At 33.6% G+C, this 22,317-nt stretch overlaps 1 protein-coding gene across 1 annotated transcript; it reads right to left on the minus strand.

Moving 5' to 3' along the window:
• Window positions 1-1,553: 1,553 nt before the first annotated feature.
• On the minus strand, window positions 1,554-22,068 carry LOC134706099 (uncharacterized). The gene is made up of 6 exons (XM_063564808.1): window positions 21,979-22,068; window positions 6,550-7,230; window positions 4,583-4,731; window positions 3,989-4,143; window positions 3,174-3,337; window positions 1,554-1,730 (listed from the first exon to the last, which is right to left on the minus strand). Exons 1-6 carry the CDS (start codon window positions 21,982-21,984, stop codon window positions 1,554-1,556), a joined length of 1,332 nt encoding a protein of 443 aa, XP_063420878.1. The 5' UTR covers window positions 21,985-22,068.
• Window positions 22,069-22,317: the final 249 nt, after the last annotated feature.

The following is a 22,317-nucleotide window of genomic DNA, read 5'->3' on the forward strand; positions in this document are numbered from 1 at the left end:
AATTTGGAATAATTGATGTTAAGTTATGTTTAATAGTTATCAAAGGTACCAGGATTATAATTTAGTACGCCAGACGCGCGTTTCGTCTACATAAGACTCATCAGTGACGCTCAAATCAAAATATTTATAAAGCCAAACAAGTACAAAGTTGAAGAGCATTGAGGATCCAAAATTCCCAAAAGTTGTGCACCTACAATGAAATGATATAAACTGCATTTTCCATATCTGTTAGACACTTATTCATGTAAAAATTCAAAACTCTGAAAAAAGATGCCAATGATGACTCAGTTTTTTTTAAAACTGAGTACTGACTATAAGTGGCACCTTCTTAAAGTTTTTCAGTAGGAAATGAACTCGATATTTCATTAACTAAAATTTTCATTATTTAACTTATAGTATGCCATGGGTATTTCTTAAGACGAACAGAACTAGTTCATTCATTCAACTCTTAGTTTCATCTTTTCCTCAGAATGAACTTACAATTAATTAATAAAATTATATCTGTCCAATTGCAGACAATAGCAGGCGTTATTTTTTTTTTCTGATATAGTTTTCAATCGAATTGCCTTGATAACATGACATCAACAACTGTTTCAATTTGCTTGCGGGGCACTATCAATTATGCCTGCATTCGGTAATTTCCAAAAAAAATCCCGAAGTTTACCGAATGAACCACCACCATCACATACATCAATCATCATCACCATCATTGATCATCACCTTTACCAACAAAAAACGTATAATGTTGTGACCACTTCATATACTATTGTGACCACTTCATATAATGTTGTGACCACTTTATGTAATGTTGTGACCACTGTATATGATGTTTGGACCACTGCGTATAATGTTGTGAACACTTCATATAACGTTGTGAGCACTGTATAATGTTTTGAGAACTGCATATACTGTTGTGAGCACTGCATATAATGGTGTGAGCACTGCATATAATGTTGTGAGCACTACATACAATGTTGTGAGCACTGTATATAATGCTGATCGTTAACATAAGGCAATCATGGCGTTCTCTAAGAAAAAAGCCAAGACATACTTGTTGTGGCGCCAGTGGCGTCCATATGTTGAATTGCTGATACAACTTTTTATAAACTCCTACCTTTACCCAAACCTGACTTTCAAATATTTAGGATCGAAAGTTTCCGTTGAAGGTAAATTAATAGCTTCGGTCTTTTTTATTTCATTTACGTGTAAACTATATATCGGTTTTTTTATGAAGACTTTTTAATATAGACAAAGTATGAATATGTCATTGGTATTATCAAATATTTAAAATATAGCTGACTCATAATTAGTCTTTCAATATATTATTACATTGTCAACTTTTCAAATTTAATGAGAGTACTAAGCTAATTAAATAATCATATAATATTACTTACTTTAGACATAGTGTAGATGTTATTTCCATTATTTATCATAAAATCATTATTTTCAAAAGGGAAATACTGACGAACACGAGAAAAATTAGATGTTCTAACACAACATGTATTTCCTTCAATGGAACACTGGAAGAGGTTTTGTTACCTATTGTCTGAACATCAAGCTTTGGAAACATTTTCCATCAGATACTGGTAAAGATCGGACTCTAAAAATCGGGGATATGAATCTTTTGCCATCAGAGCTTGAATTTTATGTTGTGGAGCATCAAATGTATCACGGGAAAGTTTTTCTAAATTTTCAATGGTTTCTGTCCTGGTGTCAGCGTCTAAATTTACCTATAAAATCATAAATTGAGCAAACAAATTTACGAATTATTAAAACCTTCACTTTAAGTCTGCACGATAGCAGCAATTCAAGATAAAACATGGTCAAACTTTGGTCACAGCAGAGAGAAAAATGAAACGATGTACAGCAAAGTTATAGTGATTGGTATATGTCAATAAAAAAACCATTCGAACATAAAACATAAAGACGCTTTACTCTATTTTGCTAAGATATACATATAACATAGATATCCCCGGCCTCTTGTCAAAATGTCACACAGTGCCGAAAAAAGAATTAGTATTTTCCATACTAATTTGTATGGAGTTCGTGTTGTTTATTCTTTAGTTTTCTTTATTGTGTCATGTGTACTATTGTTTTTGTTTGTCTTTTTCATTTTTAGCTATGGCTTTGTCAGTTTGTTTTAGAACTATGAGTTTGATTGTCCCTTTGGTATCTTTCGTCCCCCTTTTTGTACTGAATCTGAAAATTGAAATCTGTGATAACGTTCAGTTAAAAGTTTGTGTATCTTTCTAACTGCCACCATGTGCAATAACATTATTAGAATTATTTGTATGATAGTGGTAAATGCAAAAAAAGCGCTTTGGACGTATAACATTTTCAAAGTATTATTTTACTTTAGGTAAAGTTGACCTTAGATGTATTAAGAAATTAATATGTGTTCCCTTTTGGTCAAACATATACCTATATTTCAAGGTTCTTCAAAGTTTTATGTTGGTGCGTTCCTGACACAGAACCAAATACATTTGTATTATACAATGTTTATGTCATAATCAACTGGGTTGATACCGATACAAATGGTCTTTTAGTTTCAAAAGGGTATCATCAATTCATGTGTCAGTCAGTCGGCACTGACATGAAATCTGACATGATTAAGAGTTATAATAACAAATAAACTCATCATAGATACCAGGACTAAACTTTGTATATACGCCAGACGTGCGTTTCGTCTACAAAAGACTCACCAGTGACGCTCTAATGCAGAAAAGTTAAAAAGGCCAAATAAAGTAAGAAGTTGAAGAGCATTGAGGACCAAAATTCCTAAAGGTTTTGCCAAATACAGCTAAGATTATCTATGCCTGACGTAGAAATAACCTTAGTATTTCAAAAGATTAAACATTTTCGAAACAGTTAATTTATAAATATAACCATATTAATGATAATTCATGTCGGCACAAAAAGTGCTGACTACTAGGCTTGTGATACCCTCGGGAAAACAAATCTATAACATTCCCATTTGGTTAATTAAGAAATCATTGAAAAATACTAATGTTCCAATTCCTTGCGGCAGTTGGAAATCAATCCCAACAAAATAAAGATTTAATCTTTTTCACTTTAGATGAAATTGGCTATTTTTTTTGTCCCGTTTGGTGATAACTACATAATCCAGAAACCCAATTCGGAAGCAAAAAAATAAAAGTGTTATTTTTATTTACCTCTTTCGGTGCCTTCGAGATAACAAATTCCTGATAAATCTTTTGAGCCATTACTGGCATACTAGATTCGTTACATGTTCGAAATTCTTCACAGGAAATCCAAAACTCTAAATTCTCCTCGCTAAACTCGGACCGAAGAAACAATAGAAACAACTCAACACCATCTGAAAGAAGTTGAAAGATCAAATATTAACAGAATGAAAAATATTAGTTCGATATAAAAGAAGTGGAGTAAATATTGGAGATGATCAAACGTATGTGAAAACACAAAAAGAAAGATGACAATATAGAAAACATCGAACAAAATTAGCAAAACATAATTAATGAAACACCATTAAGACACAAACAGCTGTGTAATATTCTTTTCAAATTTTACAATGCAAAAAAGTGGTTTTACATATGACACAAAAAATACTCTGAAATGTCAATAAATTAATTCGAATAAGTACAACGTAAATGAAACATCAATATAGACACAAACAGATGTGCAATAATCTATTTTTACTTTACTCCTAATTAATGTGGTAATTCCACGTTTTTGGTTGCTTTAGTGTTACTCAGTCTGAAGTATTCTATTTTGTGATTTGAATAATGTTGTTTATCAATGGGTCGTTTTTCGTTTTTTGTCACTGCGTTGTCAGTCCATTTTCTACTTAAGTGTTTGATTATCCCTTTGGTATCGTTTCTCTCCTTTTTTTTCTATTTTCTGTATAAGGTTGTACTTAGTTTCTAATTAGAATAGTTTTAACATGAGGTATATATTAGGTAAATATCATTTAAGACCTGAAGGTCGTAAGGGAATAGATTCCTCTTACTTTTGTCCCGTAGAAGATCTTCTAACGATTTGCTCCACTGCAATGCTTGGTCATAAGTCGTTGTGTTACAGAAGGGAAAGGAGCTCTCGTGATCCACAACAGAATCAGTGTTTTGTCTTCGCAGAAATTGAAATTTCTTCTTCACATTCTTTGCCCTGTAATATTAATACATGTTACATATTATCAAATTAGAATATATAACATACACATGCTTGCCTTGATATATGTAGCTATATATAAATTACATGTATGTGCAAATCGTTATGCACCACTGACTCCTTGAGTCATAACTGGCATTTTCAAAAAAATTGGATGTTTTGTGCACCGGAGAATCTTGTACAACCCATCGACCCAATTTCATAAGGTATGTGCGACATGAGGACTATGACAATTTAACATTACATGTAATAGTTGCAATAACTGCTTCAATCAGAACCGTTAATAGATATTTTCGAAAAGTAAGCCATTAAACGAAACCAGTGTACGGACATTGTATTTCTTTTTTACAGAGTATACCTTGTAGGTACAATGTATTCAAAATTTTTAATAGTACCGTGTTGTCGCAAAAGAAATGGATCTCGTTTGAATACTTACAAATTACTAGATTTGGATTTTGCTTGATAGCTTTCTGCTAATGCTGACTCGGCTGAACAGGTCTTGTGAAACCGTCTTGCTTTTTCGTCGTCATCATGGCTACCGAAAAGCTTCTGATATAGGAATAAGTCCAAAGCACGATTTTCCATCTTCAATAAAAACAAATCAAGTTTAATATTTTATAGTTGTCCGAGGTTAATTGTCACAATGTGTATCCTGATATCAATACAACTAGAACACACCCGCGAAATCGCGGCATTCAGAGCGTATTTGAAAGGATGTAAATTTTGTAAAAGATTTAATGACTAGAGAATTTAAGGAAAAGTATCAAAAGTCATAGGTACTTGGGGACAGGAAAATGTTTTTTTAACCCTCCTCCTTTATTTCCAAAATTCCCCTTTTTTGTTTTCTACTCATTATAAACATACATTTAGTTTACATGTATTATGCACATTCCAATCAGGAGCCTGTAATTCAGTGGTTCAGTGATATTTGTTTTTCGTTCATTTTTTTGTACGTAAATAAGGCTGTTAGTTTTCTCATTTCAATTGTTTTACATTGTCATTTCGGGGCCTTTTATATATAAATATCAGACGATGCAGTAGGCCGTAAGGTGACTTTTAAATATTAATTTCGGTGTCGTTTTGGTCTCTTGTGGAGAGCTCTCTCTTTGGAATTCATACCACATCTTCTTTTTTTTGTAAAACATTTAGTGACTTGAGATTTCAGAAAAGGTATCAAAAGTCATAGGTAATTTGGGACAGGATAATTGTTTTTCTAGCCCGGCTCCTCCTTTTTCCACACAAAAAAAATCTTTTTTTTTGTTTGTTCACTTTTAATTTTAATGACACATGAATAGTTTTAGCGCTCATCTGTATATTATGAACATTCATTAATTAAAGGGGGGTCGGGGCAGAGGCGGATTTAGGGCCCCCCTTTTCTTGAAAATAATTGGTTGCTTATATAGGGAATCACAGAAGCATGACCGGAGCGGACACCTCTTAGGCAGTCAACGGGCCCCTACGTATGATAATTTATGGATCCGCCACTGCAATATCCCGGGCATAAAAAAAGAAATCCCGAGGTTCTGAATTTATCATACAAATTAAATATCTCGACATCCCGAAATTCGAAAAAAGAAATCCCGGATCCCGAAATGGTCAATCCTGAATTTTTCGATCTTAAAAATACCCGTTCCAGACGTCCCGAAAGTGTATTTTCTTTTTACAGTCAATTCTCAGTTTAATAATTGATACACAGCGGTCATTGATATATTATTCAGACCCTCTCTATTAAATAAACCCTGTGATTGCCACAGCGGTAATTGATATATTAATCAGACCCTCTCTATTAAAAAAAACCTGTGATTGCCGTGGATAGTAAACTTGAAAATGATATCAGACAGAAAATACACTTTATTCGTAGTGTATGTATTTTTTTCAAAGTAAAAAGAAAAACGCAAACCGGATGTTTAATCTGACTTAAATTTGGTCCATTGACGGATATGAGACAGAAAATACACTGTATTCGTAGTATTAATGTATGTTCAAAGTATACAGAAAAACGCAAACCGGAAGTATAATCTGACTTAAAATTTCGCCCAATGACGGAAACATATCCGGACGTCTTTTTTCTCGTTTTTCACCCAAAATAACTCAATCTGATTAATCATATGAATGGATGATAAATGCGATTATGCACTATTACCATAGGACACAGAGGCATGATGATTAATTTATCGTGGAAAGAAGAGAAGTTACACCCAAAATGAGGTCTTCTCATTTTATAGTATAGATATAAAAAAAAATATTTAACCGAATTACGACTGTTTTGATTTTATTATTTGATCATATAAATTAGTTTAGACTATCAAAACTTGAAGAAAACATGTACGGTAAATTTGAAAAAAATACAGATTTCAAAATGAAGTAGAACAAGTCTTTTGCCACTTGAATTAGTACACCTACCGTGTCTTTTGATTTGCCGTTTTTGGTATCTAAAAATAATGCATGTGATGGGATTTCATTTTCACAGCATGCACTTTGACTCCGCCGTAAAGGTCGGGTGATTATTCGTTTTAGCTTTTGTCTTTTAGATTCTTTATCTTTCTTTGCTGAGAAGAATACATCGGACTGTTCATCATGGTCTGAAGCGTCGTCAATCTTTTGTGCGCTGAACATTCTAGTTTCAGACGATGAATCAATGTCGGAAGCGTCTAGAGAAGATTCGCAGACAAATGATACCTGAGAATTTCTTAAACTTGATGGCGATCTTGATGACGTGCTTTCAAATGAAAATTCCGTCATTTCCGGTGTTTGCAATTGGTCGAAAGATAAGTCAATTGAATCTTCAAATCTTACTGAACCATTTTTCCCCTGATTTTTGTTCCGTTCTAATATTCTTCTTTTCCAATTCTTTTTTGCCTCCTTTTTATCTTTCGCAGGTGAAATTAAACATTTGTCTTTCATATCTATAGATAATGCAGTTGGGGATGGTGTTAAATCTCTTTCTGGGGGATCACGTGGAATATCTAAAGATTCCGATTGTCGGGTTAGTTTCAGTGTGGGTGTGGTTAACTGGCATACTAGGTGATCAAGGTCCTGTGTACATTGCCTATTCAATGGTCGTCTTGGTTCGTCAAAAACACCCTGTAAAGTTCACAAATAGAAAACAATACAATATAATTTCCAGGCAACACTTCAAATAAATAATTAATTTAAAGGCCGTAAAACATATATTATTTAACGAAAAAGTGTTGGATCAACTTAACTATTTTAAACTGTTGAAATTTTAAAACTGTTATGTATTTCTTAGACTTTTTGACACAAGCAGTGTCGGTCACAACGATGGAGTCTGTAGTTCAGTTGTTGTCGTTGTTCTAATCTGTCATGTTTTTTTTCGTAAATGTATAATTGTTATAAATTATTTATCATGCAAGTCGTTATATTTCTCGTTTGAATGCATAATATATTCACGAAGCACGGAAGGCCTTTCATAGGAGCATTTACGATATGGTTTTTCCCGTTCTTGAAGGTTGCGCTGTGACCTAAATTTGCTTGATATTCGTCATTTGAACTTAAATGAATAGTTTTCTTGTATGCAGTCATACCACATTTGCTTATTTTTATATAAACAAAGAAACTAAAAAACAATAAATGTAAACCAATTTATTTTCATAGAACATTTTACACGTCAAGCGGCGATTCATTCTCGTGGATTTCTTACTTTGTTTGTTTATGCTTTGTTAATATGCCTGCGTAATGTCCAGCAACATACATTAAATGCGAAATTAAAAGTGTATTCGGTCTTTGACCGTACTATGTTAAGATTCAGTCCGCTGGGACATTTATTGTTCTTACTGCGTACAGACAAGAATTTTTTGTTCTTTCTCCAAACTGTATATGATGTAAGACAGGCAGTATATGTTCAAAAATATGTTTGACCTTGGCAGGGATGGAAAGAATGACCTTCGACATTTAAGAAGATAAAGCCGAGGCAGAATATAAAAATAAGACAGGTAACAAAATTATTGGTCACTTATTTGACTAATTTTATCTTCACATTACATACTAGCAACTTTAATATAAGATGACATAATGGAATAAACAAAGGCAACATTGATGGTAGACATAATTTCAATGAATAATCGATCTAGAAATTCATACTTATTTGACATCATGAAGATTTGATTTAATTTCATTTTTACGAATGTAGCAAATTTTCTCAACTTTCTCCTCTGGGAAATGTAATGCATATATGATGACAACGTTTTAAATCGGGAATTCTTAAATGATTCATAAAGAAATAAATCCTTCTTTAAAGTTAAATGTTGTTTTCGTTGACATGGCAACTAATGCGATTTGTCTTCATAGTTTTGGCATTAAAGACTTTCTAATCTTTTGTCAAAGGTGAACAAATGAATACTACAGGTTAGCCATGCCATGTATATAGCGTTTGTCATGCTCGAAATCGTCACGAATTGTAAAGACAATTGGGCGAAGGTGAATAAATTTAACAGGTAACAAATTAGAGATTATTTGTTCTTCAAAAACACAAAAAAAACCAACAACATTAAGATGTAACAATAGATGAGGAGCTTCACGTGAAGATATTACACCCATATACAGTATACATGATAAAATCGATTTACAACGGCAAAAAAACGTAGATAAGAAAAATTATAAGTAAAAGCATTTCCTTTAAATGTAAAACGAAATGCTTTTTTTCATTTTATATCTTTTTCTATCAAACAAAGACCTTAAAACTGGAAAGCCAAGGGTCAATATCGCAAACATTTAATTTGACAAGTCGACTATTTTGTCATCAGTAACAAAATATTGAAAAAGGATTGTTTAAACAATTAAACGTAAATGACCGGACTCCTAGATGGCAACAGTAAAAATCGTCAAAATTTAATTTGAACTCCATTTTGTCACCAGTAATACGGGGTTCACACATTGCCGATTATTACTCCCGTTTGAGATCAGACAGCAATACGATATGAAAAGTGAAAAAGTCGGATTGGTATCCTCAATTATCTGGAATGTCCTATCATTGTCTGAACGCATTCGTTTTAGTTCGTAACAGATTCCTACGGATCGGGAAGGGTCCAAATAGTTCGGCAAAGCATTTCGACAATTAGGTGCGTCCCGTAACATTCGGGGCAACTCAGCCGATTTTGTCTAATCGGATTACAATCGTGGCTATGTCGTGACAGATTCTGCTGTATCGGATCAAATTCCGAACAATGTCTTGCGTATTCTGGACGGTGTCCTGTGGAACGGGAATGATCCCGAGTAATTTTTCATAGCTGTTTTTCTGCCGATTGAGTCCAGATTGCATCCAGATCTTGTCGATTGCGAACCGTTTTTTGCCGAAATCGTTCCGAAACAGTCCCGTTATTAATACGAAATTCGTCAATGATACCCAAGTCAGAGTCCCGACAACTACAGAATACAATACGACTGAGACCAGACAAAGCCGTTTGCAATGCGATAGAGCGGATCGTGATAGGATTACGTTCCGACAGTACCTGATCATCCCGAATATGACGACAGTTTTCGAACAAATAACTACCGTCAGTGTCGGTTCACTGTCTGGTCACTGTCTGATCTCAGTCGGATTACATTCGGTAGAGTCGGGACGCAGTCGTGACAGACTTGGTCGAATTTTACCTGGCGAAAAATACAAATCGGATTAGAAGCGGATTCAGAACGTGATTATCGGGACTTATTCGCTTAGAAACGGTTGAATATCGGTGCTTCCTGAACACTATCTGATTGTTGTCGTGATCAAATTTTAATTTAAGTTTGATTTCCATCCACGATTAACAGGATCTTGATCAGACTTTTAATAAATTTTAATCGGGAATGATCCTGTCAAGAACGGTAGTAAAAATCGTGAATGTGTGACCCAAGCTTAATGCCCGCGTCACACTGTCCCGATTTTTACGCCGATGTCATCACGATTAGGGAAATTTCCAAAATCGGGACTGATCGTATCCAGATCGGGCTATTCGTAATGCAATCTTTAACCATCGTAGAACAATCGGCCACTGTTTCTAGACTTCGGGGACAACTTCGGGAAGGGTTCTAAATTTTTTAACATGTTAAAAAATCATCGAAGGTGCGTCCGATGTTGAGGGTTCGTATTGAGTTCGTATCACCATCCTCACCATCGTAATGTCACCGGGAATGCATCTTTGCACATCGTATTGCATTCGTGTTTCCATCGTTTCAATCGGGCAGTTTTGACATTACGATGTCTACACGAATGAAACACGGAGCTACCAGAAGGTCTTACGATGGAAACACGACTTCGTGAAGACCTCGTAATCCCGTCGTGTTGCCATCGAATTAAAGTACGAAGGCGAAAAGATGGAACTACGACGGCAATAAATTCAGCTAAATGTAAGTTAATTTTCGCGCTAAAATAATTTAAAGTGCCAGTCGCGATATGCACTGGTCAGTCTAATACGACAGTTAAGAAAGACGTTCACAAAACATGGAGCTCATATCATATGATTCTATCGGAACAAGAAAGGCGACAGCGTTGTTTCTAATAATTCAAATAGAACAAGAGCAGCTATTACAGGCTCAGGATTTACTTTTACAATCAAAATATTCTTTTTTGTCAATTTTTCATATCAAGTAACATAATGAAAATCATAAACGCGCCTCAAACACTCACACTGCATATTCACGTATATAGGGAAACTAACTTTTTCTTCATTATTCTTATTTTTTATGTATCGTCTGAGTTGTTGTCACACGAACGTTTACTCCATAACCATTTTGTTTTCTATATGTCATATTTTGCCGCATTTGTTGCTTTCCCCACTTCTTTCCTTTTTTATATATTGTTATGATATTCTCCTGGAAAGAACTCTTTTTAAATAAAAGGGATCAACGAATCCATTACCTTACATTTAAGATAGATCAGTAAACATGGGCATAATTATGGGTGATTATTCAGACTAGTGCACTCATTTAACAGTTCAAACAAGGCAATGCCGAGCGTTGTCATCCCCTCGTATGTAACATATTGGGGACAAATATGAACACTATATTTGTATATGACACATGCAGAAAATGGTAAATTTAATATGCATCTTTGATACATAAACTATTCTTTTAGAAATCAAACAAAAGATTCAGTAACTGGAAATACCTTTAATATTGTCTTTAGAATAAGCAGGTAAAAAATTGAGCAACCAATTTCCTGTGTATTATGCTATTTTAAGGAGAAAAAAACAAGTCCATCTGCATGACCTTGACCTTTGACCCTGAACGTAAAAAATGTCAGATCATTACAAGGAGGAACTATATACCAAATGTGGTTAAAATCTTTTGAAGCATATTGGTTTGAGAGTGTCAACAAGGGTGGTATTGCCTTGTATAACGACTGCTACTGTGACCTTGACCTTTCAACTTTAACGAAAAATACCATACAAAGTTTTAAACATTTTGGTTCTAGAGTGTCCATAACAATTTTATCTACACGCAACTTACATGTAGTAGGCGAGGGTATGTTAAACTAACTTTTATAAGAATAAGACAAAAAGATCGATTTCCCGCCATGCATGGCAGACTTGTACAGAAACGATATGTTGTCGAAATTCTGTTCGTATCATAAAAAAGTTCAAAACAGGTAGAACGCAGTTTTAGATATTTTGTATACTTATCGTAAGCTGTACACGACGTCTTTTATACATCTTATGGCCATCGCGCCATCATCGTAATCAAACGTGTAGCCTTCGTAATCCATCGTGTAGCCTTCGTGATCCATCGTGTAGGCTTCGGTTGAGTTATGAAGCTTAAATAACCGTCTTCGGTTAACCTTCGTATGTCCATCTTTTGCTGTCGTATATGATTTCGGCACCATCGTATAGACTTCGTTATTCATCGTACTTGCTTCGGTCACTTTTTGGTATTTCAACGAGATCGGGACCAACTTCGTACGAACTTACAATTTTCGCATTCGGGTGTCCATCGTATATAAAAATCGGGACAGTGTGACACGGGCATAACAAAATATCAAATATTGGTCAAGGACATTACAGCTCCACTCACCTGCCGTACTTGTACAAACGCGAATCAATTACCTGATTTCCGTCGGAAAACCCGGGAAAAGACGGAAACCCCAGGTGAAACAAACAAACAGCATTAGGAAATATTTGGTAATCGCTTAACGATAAAAATTGCTCTACAACTTTATTACATTATATTTAATATGATTGCCATGCCAATGAGACACCTTTCTACAATAACCTATTTAGTATGTATACTATGTTAGTACTATGTTAGTACTGCAATATGGGTCGACATGGATGAAAAGAGGGGATTTCGGTTGTCATTGTAGAAAACTAGATGTGTCAAAGCGACACGAATGGCCCCGTCCGAAAAGGTTGAAAAATCTGAAATTCCAATAACAAATATGGACACAAACATAATGGTTGTCTCACATATCAAAAAAAATCAGGAGAAAATCTGGAGGCGTATAGTAAAAAGAACGTATAACTGTGATTTTCAATAAATTATCAAAGTCCAAAGCCCGTATTTTTTCAAAAGTTAGCATAGCAGATCAAATTTATAACTTGATCTGTAACTCATCATGGTTTACTCACATACCAAAAATCAGCCCAATATCTGAAGGCATTTAGAAAAAAAACTCAGTATAACTGTGATTTTCAACAAAATAATAATCAAAGTCCAAAGCCTGTAATTTCGACAAAAATTTACGGGGCCGAACGAAACTAACACCTGCTCTGTAACTCATCATGGTTAACTCACATACAAAAAAATCAGCCCAATATCTGTAGTCGTCTAGAAAACACCTGCGTATAACTGTGATTTTCAACAATGTATCAAAGTCCAATGCCTTTAATTTTGGCAATAATAAGCGAAGTGGGAACAAAACTTAAACTTGATCTGTGTCATCATGGTTAACTCACATACCTAAAATCAGCCCAATATCTGTAGTTTCTAGTTGTTTAGAAAAAACTCCGTATCATGGTTTGTTGCGGAATGACGGAATGAAGGAATTACGCAATTTCGGAATTACGGACACGGGTAAAACTATATGGCACCGAGAATTTTGTTGCGGGGCCATAAAAAAGTCCGTATAACTGTGATTTTCAACAATGTATCAATATCCAAATCCCGTAATTTCGGCAAAAATTAGCGAAGCGGAGCAAAACTTAAACTTGATCTGTAATTCATCATGGTTAACTCACATACCAAAAATCAGCTCAATATCTGAAAGCATTTAGAAATAAGTTCGTATAACTGTGATTTTCAACAATTTATCAAAGTCCAAAGCCAGTAGTTTCAGCAAAAATTAGCGGAACGGAACGAAACTTAAACTTGAACTGTAACTCATCATGGTTAACTCACATATTAAAAATCTGCCCAATATCTGAAGGTGTTAAGAAAAAAAGTCCGTATAATGGTTTGATGCGGAATTACGGAATTTCGATATTTCGGACAAGGGTAAAACTATATGGCACCGACAACTTCGTTGCGGGCCATAACAAGAAAATATTGGTAGGGTCACACATGTTAACCTCTGGTGTCGGATTGCACGACTCAATTCTTGTGACGCGGTTGTGTATTTATTAATCCCGCACAGGCAAATGGTTGTTCCCTATTAAAGCAAGAATTTTTGCCTTTGACGGGAAAAGCTTTATTTTTCTGTTTTCTAATCGCCCAATGCCATAAATAGATAGTGGCTCGAACTTCCTTCCACCATGGGAAAGGCAAAATATTAATTTTCGTTCTTGAAGGAGAAATAATACATGATTACTGACGCCGTTTTTTGAAATTTGTAAATAAACGTAAGCAATACAAATGTAGATATTTTTATTTTCCACTGGCGGATCCAGGGGGTGGTCCCACGGCGCACCGGACCACCCCCATGACGAACCTCAATTTTTTTTTAAGTGTCTATTTTTTCAATACCTAGCCAATTAACAAATTAACACTTAAGATTAATCCTTTCATCGCACTAATTGGTTATGGATTACCTGGATACCTTGAGGTGTCACAATGATAGAATACGGATCAATGCGTTTCACCTGTATACATGTAATTAAATTGTCAAAACAGCTCGTCAATATGAAGAGGTTGACTTCTTATTTTGAAAGGTATATACAAATTATTTTTGTATTTTTAAGTGAACTTTCCATATATAATTGCATGATTCTCCAACTAACGGAGTCTCGGATTTAAATTTCATTTATGTACATTTTGAAAAAAAACAATCATTATGAATGAATTAATTTAAATTTGTTTATCTATCTCTTTGAGCCCCTCCCCCCTTTCCCCCCAACATCAACAGCAATTCAAGCACTGAAGTTGGTAGCGGCATTTGTACAAAGCGCAACATTTGATGAAATTAAACATTTTGTAGACTTTTACCATACTGATTTGCCGAGTCCATCTACAATGCCTTCCGAACTGCGTTTGTGGCAAAAGACTTGCGAGCCAATGCTTTCAAAACCAGAAACTGTAGCCGGTGCTCTGAAAGAATATTGCAAAACCGACTTTCCAATTATTTCTGTTATCTTAAAAATCATAGCTACCATGGGCCCGGGTGACGAGATGATGTGAGTGATCCAACAGTGAGTTATCACTTCTAAAACCCTACCTGAGAACAACTATGGGACAATCGCGTTTAAACGGACTTGCGTTGATGCATGTGCACTACAGTTTGGAACTAAACATAAAACAAATTATAGATAACTTTGCAAGGAAACCCCGCGAAGCATGATGTTGAATGACCTGATAAACGACTCTTAAGTTTGTTAAATTAGTAAATTTGAACAATTTTACGTAAAACTATTTTTACCGATTCGGAACATTTAAGCTAAACCTTTCTTACAGCTTGCCTTATTCAGATGACAGTTGTATGTTGTGCAATTTTAGATTGCAAGATATTGTATAGAGTCTTAAATAAAAATCAGTTTTACATGTCTTTGAATTCCTTTACCTAGGAATATGTGCATCGCATGGTGTTGTCCAAATTCATGATCTTCCATAACGTCGAAGATATTTTTTAACCTTTTTCATACCATTCAATATTCATTTGGGACCACCCCCAAATTTTTTTCTGGATCCGCCACTGTTAAAATTTCCCCCAGGAAATCCCAAAGCCTGCCATAACTTTACGTTATCAATATTGTTTGACTAGGAAGTTGATTTGTCTTATATAAATCTCTCCTCAAAACACACCAATCAAACATTTGAACTATGTGTAAATTTTAGTTACAATGTCGATAAACAATTTCAAGACTAAATAAAAACACTTTACCAACAAGTCTCAAGGGACTTACCTTCTTCCACAGATTCTTACATTAATCCGGAAAATAACTCAACACTATGGATTTTATGTCAATTTGAGCGAACATGGAGAAGACATATGAAATATTATTAAACCGAAGATTGAGTAACAAATCTGAACATTACATTAATGTCTTCAAACACAACATAAGACAAATTAGACAGTCACATGATCTGGGAGCTGTCTTAGAACCAATTATGGCTGCACGGAACCATTTCCACTTAATCTGATTATTCTTTTTCCGGAAACGTAGAAGCTTTCGGTTATTTTAGGCAATTTGATCTCTGTTATTTAATGTTGTCAATTATTTTTGACAGTCCCTTATATAAGGTTTCCTTGCTATTTGACAGCCTTAATTTCTGAACGTCCATTTATGAATTTATAAGGTAATTAAAAATGACTTAAGCGGTAATTGTAATAACTGACAAATTTTAAATGCATGCATGAAATGATAAACGATGCATGTTTAATAAGAATTTGACATATGTTATCAATCTAAAAGTTTGATTAAAATACGAGTTTTTAAAGAGAAATACAAAAAAAATCATTGCACCAAAGTTACCCCTCCAAACATGAATGATAAATAAAGAAAGGAAAGAAAAACGAATAGACAAGACTTTTTTAAAAGTCATACTAAGAAAATAAGAAGATATAAAATAAGTGTTAATTAGAAAACTTAAAAGTTCTATAAAAAAAAAATGAAAAAGATAAGAGCAATTACAGGTCATTGAAGTATTTGAATTTCTTTCGTCTTTACTTTAAGCTAATTTTATCACTATATTCTTCTTGGTAATTTATTTAACTTTCTTTTATTTTCCGTGTTAAATATTTCTATGCATTATATATGTTATACATTGAAATCCTGAACAGTATACACCAACACACTTTAGCGTTGTTGCATAAGTATTGGCAAATATTGTTATATCTTTAAAAACTCATATTAGGTACCATGCCTAATTCTGTTAATATACGCGAAAAGACAGATTCAAAGGACTCGGAAAAACGCTCCAATTAAACTATCAAAAAGCAAATTAAAGTACCAACTTGATAAATACTGATAATCCAAAACTCTGAAAGGTTTTTCCATATACACCTAAGGTTATCTATGATTTCGATAGTATCCGCTTGATGATACATATAATATCAAATGGTAAAATCAGAAGCTTAAACACATAAAACGAATGGATAACAACTTCCATATTCCTGACTTGGTACAGGTATTTTCTAATGTAGAAAAGGTGGATTGAACGAGATTTTATAGTTAGCTAAACTTCTCACTTGTATGGCAGTCGCTTCTAATTCAATTATCTTGACAACGATGCGTGAACAAAAAAACATACTAGGTAACGATGTCAAAAATATAGCAGTCAACATTGTGTTATAATCTTAATCACTAACATAAACATAAAAATATGTAGCAAAGAAGCACCAAATCCATATAGACCAAACATATTAGCAAAAATGAAAGACAATACATTCTAAAGTCGACTATTGACCAATATCTTTTGGCGTCTCTGTCTTCATATCGATTTTATTTAAGATTTATTATAAATCAAGGTAAACATAAATTTCCATAACATAGAATTAATTTTGATTATAGAGCGTCGCTATAGAAGAATCAATTGAGAACATATTTTTGTATAAAACCTTTGGGACACTATCCTTTTTAGAGATTGATTCAAGCTGATTAAAAACTAATTTGATGTTGTGTTCATTCATTTAGAACACAAAATCTCAAAGAAAATTAGAATCTTACAGTTTTAGTAAAATTTAATGAGCTTTTTGATGTAATATTTTTCCAATAGTCTTTGATTATGACTTTTAGTGTTTAATAATTATATATTAAAGGTTAAGTGTCGAGTGTTTATGATATATGTCACCTACTAACACAGGAGTACACTTTGAGAATAAAAACATCACCTACTAACACAAGAGTTCACATTCAAAGTTGGCACATAAAATACTTAACAGATCACAATTTATCTGACCTTTATCAGGAGATAAGGATTGTCGATGTGGTTAGGGAATCAACACAGTTTTAAAAGAGGAACGAAAGATACCAGAGGGACAGTCAAACTCAAAAATCGAAAATATAACTGACAACGCCATGGCTAAAAATGAAAAAGACAAACAGACAAACAATAGTACACATGACACAACATATAAAACTAAAAATAAACAACACAAACCCCAACAAAAACTAAGGGTGTTCTCATGTGCTCCCGAGGGTAAGCAGATCCTGCTCCACATGTGGCACCGTCGTGTTGCTTATGTGATAAAATATCCGGTAAATAGTCTAATTCGGTAGGTCACATTCATGAAAGTCAAGCTATGACCTTTATAACCTTTGCATACATGTTTGAACGGATTTTTTTAACTCTTCATAAAGTACAATCACCAAAATAAGATTATATTAAGTCTTTTATGTCAGTATTGTTTAACGAATTTGGTAGTGATGTCGGGTCTGTTTTTGTAGTGTCTGTTGATATAGTTTTTTACTTGTCAAAGTTAACGTTAAATATCGCGCAAACACAGTTGCTCACGTTACAGCGCCTCTTCAAATTAGCAATAGTATTTGGATTTTTTTTAAAAATGGTCACATGATTGTTTAGTTTCAATGACTATTATACATTCTTTAATGCCCTCTTCTGGCACTCTGGATGGTGGATTTTCGCTGTGTTTAAGATATATTGGTGGCCTTCTGTTGTCTGTCGTTTTTACCATTAACATGCTCTAATCTAATAGATTGATTGTTTTTAAAATCTTTTTTTCTTTTTGTTATATTATAGGATTTTACTTATTATCGCTTATTTAATATAAATTTTATAAAAATTATATGTTAAATCATCATAAAAGCATATAATACCACAACAGTTTGAAAATAACCTGCTTTGTAAGACCTTCAATACTCATATGTCTTCTGAATGGTACTATATCCATGCTCTTATCAAACTGATAGCATGTAATAAATAGTCCTAATTTTAAAACATTAAATGTTCAACTCGATACCATTTCAATCTCATTACAGAGCTCTTTCACCCTGTTGACCAAACTAATTTACTAAATCTCTAATAATACACTATGCAAATTGAACAAATGTCTCGTATAATCAATTACCAAGGTAGATAAAACATGTTACAAGTCTATTCCGCGACTAGATATTCTGTCCATGTCGTTAGAAAAAAAGATCATTTGAAACGAACATCCGTGAAACACCCTACAAATTAAGATATATGGGATTAGCCGTAGTATAAGCAGTCAGCTAATTTGATTAATAACTTATTTTGGACTACAATTATTTATCGCCTTCCGTAAGATGTTTAAGTCTACAAATCAAATCTGATCTTTCCAATATGTGTGTTAAACTGTCCTTACCTAAACATTTATTTTCCGTATAATACAAACAATCAAATTAAAAAGATAGACAAACGATACCAAAGGGATATTCAAACTTTTACTACCAAAATAAACTGACGACAACACCATTGAAACAAAAGTATTCAAAACACAACATAGAAAATTTAGACAAGGCAATACGAACAACTGCAAAGGATGACCTCATGTGCTCCAGACCGGTAAGCAGATCCTGCTACACATGTGACAACCGTCATGTGACGTATGTAAATACACACCTGGTGATAAGTCACATTCAAGGAAAGACGACGGGATGCAGTTACAACAATTGTGATATATCCTTCGTCATCTGTGACACAGACATTTCAAAATGGTCAACAAACTCGAAATGGCGTCCATAACGTTTTGGGACATGCTCGAATCGTTCATATGTTGTCTTTTTTACATTCGTTACATCATTGAATTGGACTTTTCCCTGAATGTGTACTTGCAATGAGTAAAACGATTGGTGCCACATGTAAACAAGGATCTTTCAGAGTACCCAATATCACTCCTGATTTTTGGTGATGTTCCTGTTGACTTTTGCTTGTCTTTTCCTTTTTTCTATTGTGTTTTTGCAATGATATCATCGTTTGTATTTACTTATGATTGTTTATTAAATACTTATAAATTCTGCCTCTTTTAGTTATACATTTGAATTGCTCTTATTGGTAATACATTCAGTCATGATAAAATTACAATGATAAAACACCAAGAAGAAAAAGTATTATTATATTTAAGATAAGCAAGTCTTTGGTTTTCAATTTGATATTTTGTATATCATTATTTCTAGGTTTTTTTTAAGGTTTTCGCACGGTAGATTTTTTGTCACTGCATTGTCAATTGTTTTTACTAATGGGTATGAATGGTCATTTTGTATCTTTGGCTTTCCTTTTTCATGAATAAATAAGACATTTATTTAAACATTATCATATCTTATAACACCTTAAAGATGAGATTGAAAATTGCTTCGACATAGCATAGTTAATTTGACATAAATGTAAAAACAAAGTTATTTAGTTGTTGATTTTGAAGACTTTTTTATGGAAAGTTTTGCTGACCTTGTTTTTTTTCGTCGCCTTTGGTTATTTGCCTAGGCTTTGTCAGTTTGTTTTATACTAAAAGATGAGTTTTCAATGACTTAAACACATAGAATAAAAACAATCAAATTTTCTCAAAGCTTGAATCATTTGTTATCTTCTTTTGGTGTTTTTTTTTTGGAAAAAAATCTAATGTAGTGAGAATTTGATTATTAAATTTAGATGATTTATTAATCATCAGACAAAATGTTTTGCGAGCATTTTTATTGTCAAAAACACAATTTCACCATTGCTGGAAACTTTTACTCTAGTTTATGATACAACATTTATCCAGGAACAAAGGATATGAATACAGTTACAGCACATATATGTCGTTTGTTGATTTGGTTAATAAGTGTTTCTAGATTCTCATTTTTATAAAGATTAGAAACATTGGTTTTCCTGTTTTAAATGGACACTGCACATCGTAATGAAAGGAAAAAAACATCTGACAAAAGTTATAAAATAATATTAAACGCTTGAACCTTTCCGCCGTAGGTACGTGTTAACATAAACTACAAACTTAAGCTGAAAAACAATAATAACAGCGTCTGTCCTATTATGTTTGGTATCTACCCATTATTGCATAAAATGTTTTCCCATAATAAACAAAAATGACAAAACGTAAGACAGTGCTGCAAAACACCCCATACATGTATCAATGTAGGATCATATGCATAACATGATAAGTGCATGATGCATATAATGTGACGGCAAACATTCAATAAAAAGGCACTAAATCAATCTTCAAAGTTAGAAGATGCGAGATTCGTCTGTACTCAATATAAACTGTTACCAATGTTACTCCATAATATACACTGCTGCTCACAAGGAAGTTATTAAACAAAGAGTTCCAAATGGTAAAGCTGAAATAATCACTTCGTAAACTTTACGGACGCCATCACGAGTTGGTTGACCGTTATGGAATAACCGTTCCACAAATGATATTTGATATGTTCCTTACGTCGTAACTAGAATCCCCTTCCCTTTCATGAATGTTATCTACCGTGTTAGACTATTTTCCGGATCTGTTATCACATAAGCAACACGACGGGTGCCGCATGTGGAGCAGGATCTGCTCACCCTTCCGGAGCACCTGAGATCACCACTAGTTTTTGGTGGGGTTCGTGTTGTTTATTCTTTAGTTTTCTATGTTGTGTCATGTGTACTATTGTTCGTCTGTTTGTCTTTTTCATATTTATCCATGGTGTTGTCAGTTTATTTTCGATTTATGAGTTTGGCTGTCCCTCAGGTATATTTCGTCCCTCTTTTACTGCATAATTTACACATTTTGATAATTTATGTACTTTTAGTGATACTTGAGGACAGAATATTGAAATACAAAATGTAATGCAAACTTTCAAAAGCTGATAAAACCACAAAGGACTAAAAAATAAGAATTTGGGAAAATAATCAGAGTTATCTTTCGGGAGACGCATTCGTGAATATACCATGATATCCAAAATTGTATAACAAAAAATGTCAATGAATCAATTTACGTATTGTTTTATGCCAGCTTTTGAGTACTGGCTAATGTGCTGGTGAAACATTTCAAGGACTTCCACTAGCTTGGGTGTATCTACTAAATGGTAGTGAAACCATTGATGGTAACGACAATTTAGTTTATTTTGAATGATAGTTTATTCTGTTCTTCTGTGGATGGGAAAAATGTTAGGCTATAGATAATTGCATATATTTCAATGTGCATATATAATTTAGACACAGCTTCGTCCTTTTTATCATGTAATATTGGCCAATGGACATTGCAAACTTTAACCACCAATATTATAAGTAATGTTGACCTTTAACCAAAATTTGAATTCTTCTGTCCAAGGCTCATGCATGTTCAACATGTAAAATGAGCTGCAAAAGTTTCTTTTCTAAGTCCGATTTCACCCGGATTTATAGATGCACGCTTAGTCACAGGAGATAGCTTGTTTTGCGATATATTGCATTTACTTTTTATTGCATTGCAAATAGTTTAATATAAACATTCTAAATAATGTGATAAAATTACAGTGCTAGGCAATTTATAGTTAAATCTCAAATATACTAATATTTTAATTGATCTAAATAAAGACTTACCCTCATTGTAAGATGATGTCCAAGAAAACTCGGTTCAATATGAAACTTTGCTATTATGTGTATAACAATGTAACGATCAACTGTCAGTTGTTTCGGAAAACCCTATGTGACAATTGGTAATTAAAATAGTATATACTTCTATAGATATCAGCATGATATTTGTTTCTAGCCAATCAGAATCTTCAGAAACCTTAACCTCCACATAACATAATAAACTGGAGATTAGTAGCTATAATCAATCTAATATTCTCTCAGGTGATCGAAATAACTCAATAAACAAAGTATACTTTGATTGAAAACCATTCGGTTTTCTTCTGTCTGTGTCTTTACATGGATTAA

This window comes from Mytilus trossulus, chromosome 2 (assembly GCF_036588685.1).
Source record: "Mytilus trossulus isolate FHL-02 chromosome 2, PNRI_Mtr1.1.1.hap1, whole genome shotgun sequence".
NCBI lineage: Eukaryota > Metazoa > Mollusca > Bivalvia > Mytilida > Mytilidae > Mytilus > Mytilus trossulus.